Raw genomic sequence first — 14,033 nt, 5'->3', positions numbered from 1 at the left:
GTGCGGAAGAGTTGTTCTAATTCTGTTAGCAATAAGCTTTGTTATTATTTTGTAACTAATATTACATAAGGATATTGGTCTGAATTAGTTTATATAAATAGGGTTCTCAACTTTGGGAATCAAGGTAATCTCGTATCATTGACAGCAACTACTTTAGTAGGATTATTAAAAACCTTATTAACAAGATTGAGCAAGATTATGTCACTGATTTTTAAAGAAAAGGGCATGTAAACCATCAGGTTCGGGAGATTTAAAATTTTCTATGCTAAATAAGGAGTTCCTAACTTCATCTACTGAAATGGCAGCATCTAAACTAACCCTGTCAGAGTCTCTTAAAGGAGGGAAAGATGTACGTGTAGTCAAACCAAGAGAGTAAAAATAAGGATCAGAGTACAAATTTCTAAAATAGTTAAGAGTTAAAGATTTTAGGTTTTTAATATTAAACTCCCATTGATCAAACTCATTTTCCAGAGCTTCTATAATATTTTTCTTTCTACGACTGACAGCTGCTCTATGAAAAAATTTAGTGTTTCTATCACCCAATTTAAGCCAAGATGACCTGTAGTGATGATACCAAAAAGTTTCTTCAAAATCTAAAATTTTTTGGTAATCCTGCCAAATAGATTTCATCAGTTTATGGAGGTATGGGTTGTCACCATAAGCTAGTTTCCTATGTATGCCCTCGATTCTACAGAAAATACATTTCTTTTGATTGAAAATATTATCGAAAACAGTTTTATTCCAATGGGATATGTTCTTTGTAAATCTGCTCACATTTTCTGTCCAAGAAGAAGAAGGGCTCGAGGAACTATTAACTTGATTACTAAAGTCCGGGTGAGAGATCCAGGGAGCAAAAAATTTAAAATTATTATAAGACTCCATTGTATCACCCTTAGTCCTAATTTTGAGCCAAAAACCTACATGGTCAGATTTTAAAATAAATAAATGAACCACAGAATTGTTAGGAAAATACTTATTCCAATTATCATTAATAACAACCCTATCTATTCTCTCTTTTAAAGTGCCTCTATTCTAAGTAAAGGGATTGCCCTTAAACCCTAGGTCATACAGATGGCATTCATTCAAACAAGTAGCAAATTTTCTCATTTGGTACAAATTAGCATTATTGCCCCCAATTTTCTCTTTATTGTAAAGCATAGTATTAAAATCTCCAACAAGACACCAAGGGAGATTGATGGTTTTCCTGAATTCAACCAGTTCCATCTAGCATTCAGTTTTAAGTTTATCTATGGGTCTCACATAGATAGCAGAGAGTATCTATTTCTTATTATCAGAATTTCTAATTTTCAAATGAATAGCAAATCTAAATTTTGCCATAACAGTAGCCCTAATGTTTCTAGTATTCCAAAGACACCATATACCTCCAGAGAAACCCACAGCCTCTACCTTTTCATACCCATTTAAATTGATTTTTTTAATGACTTGATCAGCTTTTTCATTACTAATCCTAGGTTTAAGTAAGGCAAAAATATCTAGTTTATAAAAATTTACCAAATCATTCACTAATCTGGCAAACATTCTACCCCCAGCTCCCCTACAATTCTAAAAAAGGCAATTTATAAACACTAACCACAGAAAATTTAAAAAACATCCTTAGGATGCATAGGAACTAACATACTGGAATTCAGTTTTGAACTATTAGTTAGGCATTCAGAATTACTAAAAGAATTATTCTTTATTATATCTATATTCATAATAGGTGAATGGTCTGGTGGTTTACTTTTAGTATCTTTATCAATGGGATTATGAGAGTTCCAACAGTTACCTAAATTAACCCTTAGAAGATCTTGAATTGAACCTTTTTCGGAGAACGATTGACTTATAGCTTTCTCAATATTCTTCATTAAAAAGAAAATGTCCTTTTCCCTATCATTTTTTAAATTAGAATATTGAGTCTCAGATATAACTAAGTTCTGGTTTTTAGGGTGAGGATCCTCCCTAGAGTCATCATTAGTTTTAGAGAGTCTTACATTTTGATTTGATTGGGCTAATTTCTTAGTTTGATTAGGAAGAAGAAGAGTCTTTGAGCCACCTTTTCATAAAAGTTTGGGCTTACTAAGGTTACCCTTAACAGTTATATCCTTTCTATTATCCAAGTTTTGGTTCCCTGTTATAGCTTCATGTTCATTAGACATGTCACAAATTTCACTAGCCACATTAACGCCTGACACATCAAAACGAGATTCAGATTGAGAATCCTTGACTTTACCACTTGGGATAGGGGAATTATTGTTCTTAAACATACCTAGTTTTCTTCTAATAGGCTTCTTGACTAACATCTAGAGGCCAAATTTGCCCTTAATTTCCCTAGATTGATCATCTTGACTAGATTGGGTATTCATTCCTATGTCAATAGTTCCAGATTCTTTTTCAACATTTTCATTTGTTAAAGATGTAGAAGCCTCTACAACATAAGGTTTGAAGTTTTGATTAGCATTAAAGTTCTCACTACATGAATCCATTCTGTGACCATATTTATCACAGAAAAAACAAATAAGATGTAATCCCTCATACTCAACCCTAAAATCATGTCCTAGGACTTTAAAGGAGGGGACAAGTTTTTGGTTGAGATCTAATTCTACACAAATTCTGGCAAATTTTTCTCTAGAAACTAGGGATGTATGTGAGTCTATTTTTAACATGGTCCCTAAATAGCTTCCTACTTGCCACAAAAATTTTTTATTGTAAAGTTCTAAAGGTAGATCAGGGACACGAATCCAAACTGCTATCTTTTTCATGTTATATTCTTTTGGCCTAAATAGGGGTCTCCACCTCTGGACCAAGAGGTAATGATCCAAGATCAATCAAGGACCTTCAAACAGAACAAATTTATAGTCGTCTAGATTATCAAACTTGACTAGGTAATAATCATTGTTTAGATCTAAGACAGTAAGGCTTCCATTCTTACCCTAAAGTGCCCCCAGTTTCTAATTTAAAAAAATTATAACTTGTAGATTTTCCTAAAAGTTTTATTATTAAAGTAAATTTTCACGGTGAATACCATTGCTCATAATCCTCAAGAGGGATTTTAATCTCAGGGCATAAATCCTGAACATCGTTGACAGCTAAAGCATCCACCTCATCTTCTAGGGGAATATCTAAATCTTCCATTATAAATCTAAGCATTTCATCATTACCTAGTTCCATTGTTATGTCTTTTGCTGCAAAAACCTTATCTCTATAAGACATATGAGTAGGGGAACAGGGATTAGAAAGAACTTGGTTGGTGAGCAAAACAGGGCGCCGATCTTCTTGCATGTCGTGAGTAAAGGCCATTTGAGGATCCATAGCCACCACTTTAACTTTCTTTGTACTACGGGTCATGAGATCTACCTCTTTTATAGAGCACTTCTCAGTCTCTGACCTCACCATAAGTGCCTATTTCATGCGTCGAGATAAATGAGGGCAAGAATCCTTATTAGCTTCAGACAACGCCTCTAATGTGACCGTTTCCGTCGCGATGGCAGATTAGAGAGAAAAGGAAGAAAACGGGTAAGGAACCCTAAAATTTTTTTATTTTTATTTTTTTAAATTAGTTTTTATTTTATTTTATAAATATTGTACTCAAAAAATTTATACCAATAAAAAAGAGACACGTGGTAAGTTAAAAAAATATTATTATATATAATTTATTTAAAATAATATTATTTGCTATATAGTTTTATTATATATATATATATATTGTATATTAAATTTTTATTTTATTTTTTAATAAATTTTTAATTTCAAATAAAATATAATTCATATTTAAGTAATTTCTATTTATTATAAATAAAAAAAATTATAAATAATATATTGATTTAAGAATTAAATATTAATAATAATAAAATTAAGAATATAAAAAATATATTAATATAATATTATTATTTTATTTTAAATTTTAATTTATTTTATTTTAATTTAAATACTCTTCAATTTATTTAATTGTAACAAATATAATAATTTATTACTTAAACATGTGTCTAAATATTATTGATTAAAAATTTTCATATACGATACGCTAAAAATTTTGTATGGATACCACAGATTTTACCTTTCTTTTTTGGTAAACTTCTTCATATACTTAAATTTTTATGATTTTAATACAGCATTAAAGGACACCATCTTCCATATTTTATGTTTATCACTATTTTCCTTTTAATTTCCATGATGCATGAGACTTTTATTTTCATGTTTTTTTACTTTTAAATTTGTTGTTTCTTGTGTTGTAATTTAATTTGTATATATGTTTTGCGTTTTTTTTTAACTTATTCTTAGTAAATATGCGACATTTTAAATATCTCTTAATCAATATGTATGGTGGATCAAGTTTGCAAGTTAATTTACTCACAAAACTAACTTAAAAGAAAAGGATTTACTCAAACCTTATAGAGACCTAATATTCTGACTATTCATAATTAACGTGAGATAGCTTATAGAGTAAACGTAGTGATAACAAAGTTGAGCCCCCTTTGTTTAATATAAGTGGGTCGCGTAAGCCTCCGCTTCGGCGAACAGACCCACTTAAGTCCAGTGACTAGTCCGGCCCAAATTGTCACAGCCATGAACTCGCTTCACACGATCCATACCTTAAATAAAGTTTTCAACATCTTCCTCTATACTATATATGTTATTATTGTGACATTATTAAAAAATAATAATTACATGATAGATGAAAATCCTTTGAATAATATGATATAAAATATTGAAATTATTGTTGGAAAGGTTTACATGTGAATAATACGGCGCGTTGGACTCTTGCTTGCATGAAGACAACAAAACCTTGTGAACCTCTTCACGTCTTGCAAAACAGTTTTGCCTTGCCCCTCTCTCTCTCAAGAAGCAAGAATATTTGAGTCCAAAAATAATAATAAAGGTTTTGTCTGAGGTGAAGTGAAGTAAAACGATAGGGAAAACATGGGGGGAGGCGTAAGCAATGCGTACTTGGAGTGTGTGGCGTTCTTGATATTATGCACCACAATCTTTGTCTGCAGTGCTCAGCAGCAAGAATCTGAATCTCAGAGACAGCAAGGTAACACCAACTCTTCACATCATTTGCATGTATGCATGCATGCATGGGTGCGTGCATATATATATATATATATATATATATAGAACATAGAATGAATTAGTGAATCTGACATGGTTTATAATGATAAGTGGGGAGTTACATGAAGATGGTGAGGAACGCGAGCGAGTTACCATTGAAAGATTACTACGACTATATCATAGTGGGAGGAGGCACTGCGGGGTGCCCACTCGCGGCCACGCTATCTCACGCGTTTCGAGTGCTTCTTTTGGAACGAGGAGGAGTTCCCAATTCCAACCCCAACTTGATGAATCAAGAAGGCTTCTTGACAACACTCTTGAACACCAACACGCGCGACTCTTCCGCCCAAGCTTTCACGTCCGAAGACGGGGTCCCCAACGCGCGTGGCCGCGTTCTTGGAGGCAGCAGCGCCATCAACGCCGGCTTCTACAGCCGTGCCGACGCCGATTTCTTCACCCGCTCTGGCTTGCCTTGGGACATGAGGCTCGTGAACGAGTCCTACGAATGGGTGGAGAGGGAAATCGTGTTCAGGCCTCAGATCAAGACTTGGCAATCCGCGGTTCGCGATGGCTTGCTCGAAGCAGGGGTAGCTCCCTACAACGGCTTCACTTTAGACCATGCAACCGGCACTAAAATCGGCGGTTCCACCTTCGATACTGCCGGCAGAAGACACACCTCCGCCGATCTTTTGAGATATGCCAGGCCGTCCAACATCCAGGTCGCCGTTTACGCCACCGTCCAGAGGCTGCTTCTTGCCGCTTCAACTGCAATCGGTGTCCTCTACCGCGACCACACGGGGAGTTTCCACCATGCAATGCTGCGAGAACATGGTGAGGTCATTCTCTCCGCCGGTGCCATTGGAAGCCCTCAGCTTCTTCTTCTGAGTGGGATTGGTCCCAGGCCTTATCTCTCTTCCTGGGGAATTCCAGTGGCCCACCACCTTCCCTACGTGGGGCATTTCCTCTACGATAATCCTCGAAATGGAATCACTTTTCTCCCCTCTCAGCCACTGGAGCATTCACTGATTCAAGTCGTGGGGATCACGGATTCCGGGGTTTACATCGAAGCCGCATCCAACGTCATTCCTTTCACGTCCCCTCAACAGAGTCTCTTTGTACGCTCCCCTTCTTCCTCGCTCCACCTCACCGTGGCCACTCTGATTTCGAAGATCTCGGGACCTCTCTCCCGTGGCTTTCTTCGACTGGCTACCACCGACGTGAGCTTCAATCCTATTGTGAGATTCAATTACTTCAACAACCCCGTCGACCTTGAACGCTGCGTCAACGGCACCAGAAAGATTGGCGACGTGCTGAGAAGCAGGGCATTGAACGATTTCAAATTCAGCAACTGGGTTGGGAAGAGAGACTTCAGGTTCGTAGGGCCTGCTTTGCCCATTGACCAATCGAACTACCTTGAGATGGCTGATTTCTGCCGGCGGACGGTGAGCACCATATGGCACTATCATGGCGGCTGCGTGGTGGGCAGGGTGGTTGATCATCGTCTCAAGGTCATCGGAATTGGTTCGCTTCGCGTTGTGGATGGATCCGTGTTTAGCGTCTCGCCAGGAACCAATCCTCAGGCCACCCTCATGATGCTTGGAAGGTAAGGTTCTGAATTCTCATTCATTTCTTCACACTGTTACGTTTAATCGTATTAATATTATGATATACTCACAGGTATTTTGGTCTCAAGATAATCAGAGAAAGGGACAGATAGATAGAAATGATTCTTGGCCCCGCATTTCTAGTTTCTTCTCTCATTAGAGTGTCTTCATTCTTTGTGTACAATATGGATCCTTCTTCATGAAATTAATTAGCTTAGCAGCATATAACACTCATCAAAAAAATTGTTTCTCCCTTCCACTTGCTTCCGATTTATGCGTATATTTGGTCATACTATTTTCACGTCCTTTCTTTGCTTTTATTCGACATCTTACTGCAAACTACGCTATCTGAAAGTGAGAAAAGATGTTAAGGGTTTCTAAATATCAAAATTGTGAATGAGACATTTTGGTAACAGTGAAAATGCAAATAATAATAAAATAAAACTTTATATGCTTAAATGTTACACGAAGTAATATTTTTTTAAAATGTTACAAGTTAGTAAAATAAGTGGTTGTTCTTTTTACCAAATAGCTATATTTTGGTACACCAATTTTTTAAATTAGTCAAACAAATTAAAAATTAATTTTTTTGCCTTCCTAAATACATTCTAGATCGTAAAAGATACGTGAATTTAACTTTGAAAGTAAATTCATGTTTTCTTCTTCTTTTGTCAAACTTGAAATTCTTTTCTGTCTATCTTAAGAGGATCGTGAAACCTTTTCTCTAGGCATGAACAGGCAAATGCCTTTCTCGGGCCCATGGCCCAAACCATAAACAAAATATGGTAATAAACTAACCAAACTCGTTCGCTTAAAATTTGGATGTGCATGAAACCGCTTATTAAGAAGAAAATAAATTCTATCCAAAGAAGAAGAAGAATAAAATAATCCGTTTTTATAACTTCACTTAAAATTCTAATAAATAAAGTATTCGTTCTTTACAGCTTAAAAATTTATGTGTAAAAACGACCATGTTCCAATTAAAGTTAAAGGCTTAGTTTGATATTTAAGGATTTTTTTGTTGACTAAAATATTATTTTTAAGTTTAAGACGATTTATTTAAATTGGAGTTGGATAAGATAAAAGAGTATTGAAGATGATAAAATTATTTCTGTGAAATTTCTAATATGAATATATCAATAATTGAATACGAGAGGAACAAAATAAATGATAAATAACGGTTTCCATATATTGTAATTTCTACATGTGCGTTTGGTTTTGGGCCTTTTAGTGGTTAGATACTTGTACAACATATCAGGTAGAATGCTCATGGCAATGGGGTCAACCCTCACCTAACACCTTAGAAGGTAGGGAGCATGCAAAGTCCAATTAGGAGGCTTGTCAATAATGTCCCACCAATTTTGTTTTGTTTCCCCACTTTTAATAATAATAATAATGCATAAGTTTAATAGTTTTATTGTAAATAATTACTTAATTTATTTATTTTTATCATCAAAACTATTTTTATTCTTGAAATACTTAATAATATAAATAAAAAACATATTAACAAATATACAACAATTAATATCATCTTAAATTTTTACACTCAAAAGTATAAATACATTTTTCCTCTTAAAAAAATAGAAAGAAAGACAATACATTAAATGTTGACTCTTAGTATTGATTAATAACTACACTGAAATTGAGTGAAGTTATTGGCAACTTAGGCTATCGACGCTGATTCGGCAAACTACAAATTTGAATTTAATTTTTTATATAAGGTTTCTCCACTCTAAGATTAACTTTTGAAAGCTTTTCAATTGCGATATTTATTTGATTTTTTGTATCAACTTATAAGTATTCATATAGAAATTAAATAACCTTTTTTTAAATTATATAATTTAATTTATATAAATTTTAATGCATATGATTATTTTTGTAATTAGAAAATAAACTTAATGGAGGTGCTTATCAGAAACCGAATGCTATAAATAAATATTTATGTTGATTTATTAAGAGGAAAACAAATTGAATACCTTGTCACGAGTATTAAATTAAATAACAGACAACTTGCCAAAACAGACAAATTACTGTTTCTAAGTTTGCAACATTCAGTGCTGCTGATATGCGCAGGCGAATCCAAAATAAAACCACTCCGCCAGCGCGTGCTGAGACAACGGTGTCAATTGCCACGTGAAACTCACGTACCCACTTTGCATATGACCAAAATTATAAATAATGTTAATCTTATTTGTTAGATCTAAATCTTATATATTTCGTCGGTTAAAAAAGTAGATCTAAAAAGATTATAATATTGTACATGACAGGAATCAGGAACACCAGTACTGGATTAGTGGGAGAGGAAAAATATTGATTATGATGAGATTATATATTACCGTTTGTATTAGTAATCAAATTATATTATGTTTAATTTCGAAGCACTTTTCATCAAAGCAAATTTATGGGGTGAGGAAACGGAATTTGCTGAAAAAGTTAATCAAATCTATTAAGGAATATTTTCCTGAAAAAAGAAAAACCATAGGTGAGGCATTTTATGGGTGCACGGACATAACTTTTACTTTATGAATGTGCGCACTAATTGGCCTCTCCATCAATGATTGTTTAGCAACAGCAAATAATAATAATAAACCTTAGTCAATGATGTAATATGGTAAGCATGTTGACTAATGCGCAGGTGAAGGAACATTTTCAAAATTAATGACAAAGCAAATTGTTTTCAGAAGAAGAAAAAAAAAAACAAAACAAATAAATGGGGTGATTTTACTCCATCGATCATTGAATGTATCTACCACAATTTTCCAACGAAAGGAACTTGAATATAGGGCCTTTTTCTAATTTATAACGAGTGGAATACCATGTTTGTAGAGCCAATTCAGACACATTTTTCTTGTTAATCTGGTAAGTTATTTAGTGACTTTTAATGGACCGATTAAAAAATTCACAACTATAATGAAAACGACAAGAACTTTGCTTGAACTTTTATATTTGTACCCCTGTCCTCTCACACAGACATTGCCTATTTCTTTTTCTTTTTTTCCTATAGATTTGACTAATTTAAAATAGACAATTTTATGAATTGATAATGTTATTCTTTCACACCCACCTCAGTTATTATTAAAAAAAAGTAAATTTTTTTTTTTATTTTAACAATTAGCATGAGAAAAATCCACCACCAAACCCTGAGCCTAAGAAAAATCTCCCATTGGCGCACACACCTCCTTGTTTCTTGGTTTATATATAGAAAAGAAAAATGAATGCCACTCGGGTTTGAGAGTTTTATACAATAAAGAGCACCTGAGGCATTTGTTTGATTGGAACACAGTGAGATCAATTCAAAGGAAACAGAACAGAATATAGAGAAAGCATCTATGGCATCCTCTGCTTGTACCAAACCCATTTTCCCTTCTACCTTCACCGTCTCTTCTTCTTCTTCTTCTTCTTCAGAATCAAAGTCAAAGTTGGGTCATGTCTCATTCATCAACACCACCTCTCCTCTCCCCATATACCGTAAGCTCTCTCGTTCCAACCCGTGCCATTCTCAACGTTCCTTGGTGGTCAACAATGTTTTGAAAACAGTTGACCCGGCACAAACCTCGGTGTCCGAGGATGTTGGGAATTTGGGTGAAAAGCCCACCATCTTGGTCTCCGAGAAACTGGGAGACGCAGGGCTTCAAGTGTTACGTGGTTTTGGACACGTGGAATGCGCCTACGACCTCTCACCCGAGGAACTATGCACAAAAATTTCATGCTGCGACGCTTTGATCGTGAGAAGCGGAACGAAGGTGACAAGACAAGTGTTTGAAGCTGCCAAAGGAAGGTTGAAGGTAGTGGGTAGAGCTGGTGTGGGCATTGACAATGTGGATCTGCAAGCTGCCACTGAATTTGGGTGCCTCGTTGTTAATGCGCCCACAGCGAACACTATTGCTGCTGCAGAGCATGGGATCGCTCTCCTCGCCGCCATGGCCCGCAATGTTGCCCAAGCTGACGCCTCCGTCAAAGCTGGTAAATTTCCAGATCTGTTATTTTTATTCATCTATATACAATTTAACAATGCAAATGTTACATAGTTTTTACTTTTTAGAGGGAAAAAAAAACATGTTATCTACCATTTAAGGATTAGTAATTTATTGACGTGTTTTTGGGATATACATAGAAGTTTTCCTTTTGGAGGGTGGGTTTATTGACTAGGATACGAATATTGTAGGCAAGTGGCAGAGAAATAAGTATGTGGGAGTTTCTATGGTTGGAAAGACGTTAGCGGTAATGGGGTTTGGAAAAGTTGGATCTGAAGTAGCGAGGCGTGCAAAAGGGTTGGGCATGCACGTGATTGCTCATGATCCCTATGCTCCAGCTGATAGAGCCCGTGCTATTGGTGTCGATTTAGTGTCATTTGATCAGGCCATTTCCACTGCGGATTTCGTCTCCCTCCATATGCCACTCACTCCAACTACTAACAAGGTCTTTAATGACGCCACTTTTGCAAAGATGAAAAAGGGTGTTCGCATTATCAACGTTGCTAGAGGAGGAGTTATTGACGAAGATGCATTAGTTAGAGCCCTTGACAGTGGAATTGTGGCTCAGGTTAGCTCCAACTTAGTTTTATTGTTTTTAATGATTTGTGTTTACTTTTTGAATTATGTGCCTCAAATTAATTGCCATATTTTATTTTTTTTTTGCTTACAATTGGATGGAACAGGCAGCACTTGATGTCTTCACCGAGGAGCCCCCATCCAAAGACAGTAAGTTAGTGCAACACGAGAATGTAACTGTTACGCCACATCTTGGAGCTAGCACCAAAGAGGCACAGGTTTGTTTGTTTGTTTTTTACTTTTCTATTAGATTATATTAGATATTCTGCTCGAGTCCTCACCAACAATTTTGACTCACCAGGAGGGTGTAGCTATCGAAATAGCAGAGGCTGTGCTTGGAGCATTGAAGGGAGAACTTTCAGCAACTGCTGTCAATGCTCCTATGGTTGCTCCTGAGGTAAACTTTGTAACATTCCAAAGGTAGTAATAGTGAAAAGTGAAATGTAACATGGTTCGGTGTTGTGATCAGGTGCTATCAGAATTGGCTCCATATGTGGTGCTAGCTGAGAAGCTGGGGAGGCTAGCAGTGCAGTTGGTATGTGGAGGAAATGGGATCAAATCTGTGAAGGTGGTTTATCGATCGGCTAGGGGCCCAGATGACCTTGACACAAGAATTCTTAGAGCCATGGTTACAAAGGGTATAATTGAACCAATATCAAACACAATTATCAACCTTGTGAATGCTGATTTCGTAGCCAAGCAGAAAGGCCTTCGCATAAGTGAGGAAAGAGTAGTTGTTGATTCATCTCCTGAGCTACCAGTTGATTCAATCCAGGTTCAAATATCCAATGTGGAGTCCAAATTTGCGAGTGCTGTATCAGAAAATGGTGAAATCAGCATTGAGGGAAAAGTGAAGTTTGGTATACCCCACCTCACTCGTGTGGGGTCTTTTGATGTGGATGTGAGCTTAGAAGGGAATCTAATCCTGTGCCGACAGGTGGATCAGCCTGGCATGATTGGTCGCGTGGGAAACATTCTGGGTGAACAGAACGTTAATGTGAGCTTTATGAGCGTTGGAAGGACTTCTCGTAGGAAGAAGGCTATTATGGCTATTGGTGTTGATGAAGAACCAAACAAGGAGGCTCTTCACAATATAGGAGCCGTTCCTGCCGTTGAAGAGTTCGTATTTCTCAAGCTCTAGTTGCTATATACATGCACACAGCTTTTAACCTGCGAGTTTTAGGACGTAATATAGCTTTTGATTCTTAAGTGCTTTTTAACAAACATCTCAAGTGCATGTGCGCATGCACTCTAGCTAGCTTGCTTTTGATTCGAGGAAACTCATAGCTATCTTGGATGTATTATATACGTATGGATGATTGAGAATAAAAACTAGCTGCCAAGAAAGACAGCTAGTAGTGTGCATCTCTTCGTTGTCTCTGCATCAAGTTTTGCTATTTCAGCATCATTCTTTCAAATTATGTTTTGTAGCTTTGAACATTCATGGCAATATGCTTTTTGTATGATTTCATTATAAAGAAAAGCTTATTTATTTCAAAATTTCAATGAAGTGATTATTGTTACAGTCTCGTGATAAAGGCAATGATTGCTAGAGAACTCATATACGCAAGTAAAGGCATTGGTTTTGAATGTGTTTGGCATTTGTGCATACTAGACAAACCAAATCAGTGAAATGTTTTAAATCTGTTATTTGTCCAAACTCTTTGATTCACGTTCTTATGGGGACGATTTCAGATCTTACTAAAATATATTCCTTAAGATGAGTTTTCAAATTACATAGATGAATTTTCAAATTTGATTCTTTTAGTACAATTGGTAATGATTCAATTTCATTTATTAAAATTATTCAAATTATTAAAATTACAAGTTTTTAAAAATTAAAATTCAAACAAATTGTTCACAATAATAGAATTCCTTACCTTAAAGTCTCTCAAACCCCTTTGATTGAGAGTTAAATTTAGGAGGAAAAATAAAATATTTATTTGATGAAAAATTTTATTTAAAAGTTTTTAAATGTGAGAGAGAGTGTTTATAAACTTTTTAAATTTCTTATAAAGTCATTAATAAATTTTTATTTTTTTTACTTCCTTTTTTCTCTTTTCTTATTTTTTTCTTTCTCTAAACTTTTAAACCAAGTTTAAAGTGTTTTTATATTAAAATCATAAATAAAAAGCAGTTTAAAGATTGAAACATTGAATTTACATTTATATCCTGTGCAGTTCCGGGATCCAATTTCGTTGTTCTTTAATAAAATTAGTTAAAGTTAGATTGAAATATTTGCTATTATATCAGGCATAAACGACCGAAGACTTTATACTCAGTGAATGTAGATTTATAGAATAAAAATAATCTCTAAATTAAGAAATTTGCAAAATAAGATACTCATTATATTTATTGTTCGTTTAAATTAAGTTCTCGTAAACTTAACTTATTTAAATCAATGATAATTATGTTTTTTCACTTCATATATCATCTTATTTAAAAAAATCAAATTAAAAAAGAAAGATGGATATATCAAATATTATATATTTACGTAGAAATTTTAATCTATCTCTCTATTATCATATAAATAAAGTTGTGATTCTGTTAATTTTAATTTTAAATTGTTCTTATTTGTTAAAAATTATTATTTTCTTAAACACTAGTTCTTTTCTCTCAAAATAATAGTTTTATGTTTTTTTTCTCGTGCTAAAAAAATGTTGTCTCAAAATTTCTACTAGTTTCAAAACCAAATAATTTATTTCTTTCCAAATCTTATAGATAAATCTCGTATTTTATTAATTTAAAAAATGACACATCGTTCTTATGTTAAATTAAATATTTTATAATTTGAGTTGTTTTCTGTCTTAATCTATATTTTAATTTTCAA

The 14,033-nt window shown here is 34.7% G+C and overlaps 2 protein-coding genes across 2 annotated transcripts; both read left to right on the top strand.

Moving 5' to 3' along the window:
* The first annotated feature begins 4,917 nt into the window (after positions 1 to 4,917).
* LOC113857241 ((R)-mandelonitrile lyase-like) lies at positions 4,918 to 6,766 on the top strand. Its single transcript, XM_027489039.1, has 3 exons — positions 4,918 to 5,032; positions 5,161 to 6,652; positions 6,727 to 6,766. The coding sequence occupies exons 1-3, from the start codon at positions 4,918 to 4,920 to the stop codon at positions 6,764 to 6,766; spliced, it is 1,647 nt and encodes a 548-aa protein (XP_027344840.1).
* Positions 6,767 to 9,809: 3,043 nt separating this feature from the next.
* Positions 9,810 to 12,448, top strand: LOC113857133 (D-3-phosphoglycerate dehydrogenase 1, chloroplastic-like). The gene is made up of 5 exons (XM_027488889.1): positions 9,810 to 10,616; positions 10,819 to 11,195; positions 11,311 to 11,421; positions 11,505 to 11,600; positions 11,673 to 12,448. The coding sequence occupies exons 1-5, from the start codon at positions 9,983 to 9,985 to the stop codon at positions 12,342 to 12,344; spliced, it is 1,890 nt and encodes a 629-aa protein (XP_027344690.1). The 5' UTR covers positions 9,810 to 9,982; the 3' UTR covers positions 12,345 to 12,448.
* The last annotated feature ends 1,585 nt before the right edge of the window (positions 12,449 to 14,033 follow it).

Source organism: Abrus precatorius, unplaced genomic scaffold, assembly GCF_003935025.1.
Source record: "Abrus precatorius isolate BTA unplaced genomic scaffold, Abrus_2018 Scaffold153, whole genome shotgun sequence".
In the NCBI taxonomy this organism is placed as follows: domain Eukaryota; kingdom Viridiplantae; phylum Streptophyta; class Magnoliopsida; order Fabales; family Fabaceae; genus Abrus; species Abrus precatorius.
This window is presented reverse-complemented; position numbering and strand designations above follow the sequence as displayed.

Excerpts from the sequence above, each read along its gene's own strand:
- LOC113857241 (XM_027489039.1), top strand. The coding sequence starts at position 4,918 with ATGGGGGGAGGCGTAAGCAATGCGTACTTGGAGTGTGTGGCGTTCTTG. Across the intron at positions 5,033-5,160 it reads TGAATCTCAGAGACAGCAAG|TGGGGAGTTACATGAAGATG; the intron begins GTAACACCAACT and ends TATAATGATAAG. Across the intron at positions 6,653-6,726 it reads ACCCTCATGATGCTTGGAAG|GTATTTTGGTCTCAAGATAA; the intron begins GTAAGGTTCTGA and ends ATATACTCACAG.
- LOC113857133 (XM_027488889.1), top strand. The coding sequence starts at position 9,983 with ATGGCATCCTCTGCTTGTACCAAACCCATTTTCCCTTCTACCTTCACC. Across the intron at positions 11,196-11,310 it reads ACAGTGGAATTGTGGCTCAG|GCAGCACTTGATGTCTTCAC; the intron begins GTTAGCTCCAAC and ends TGGATGGAACAG. Across the intron at positions 11,422-11,504 it reads CTAGCACCAAAGAGGCACAG|GAGGGTGTAGCTATCGAAAT; the intron begins GTTTGTTTGTTT and ends TTGACTCACCAG.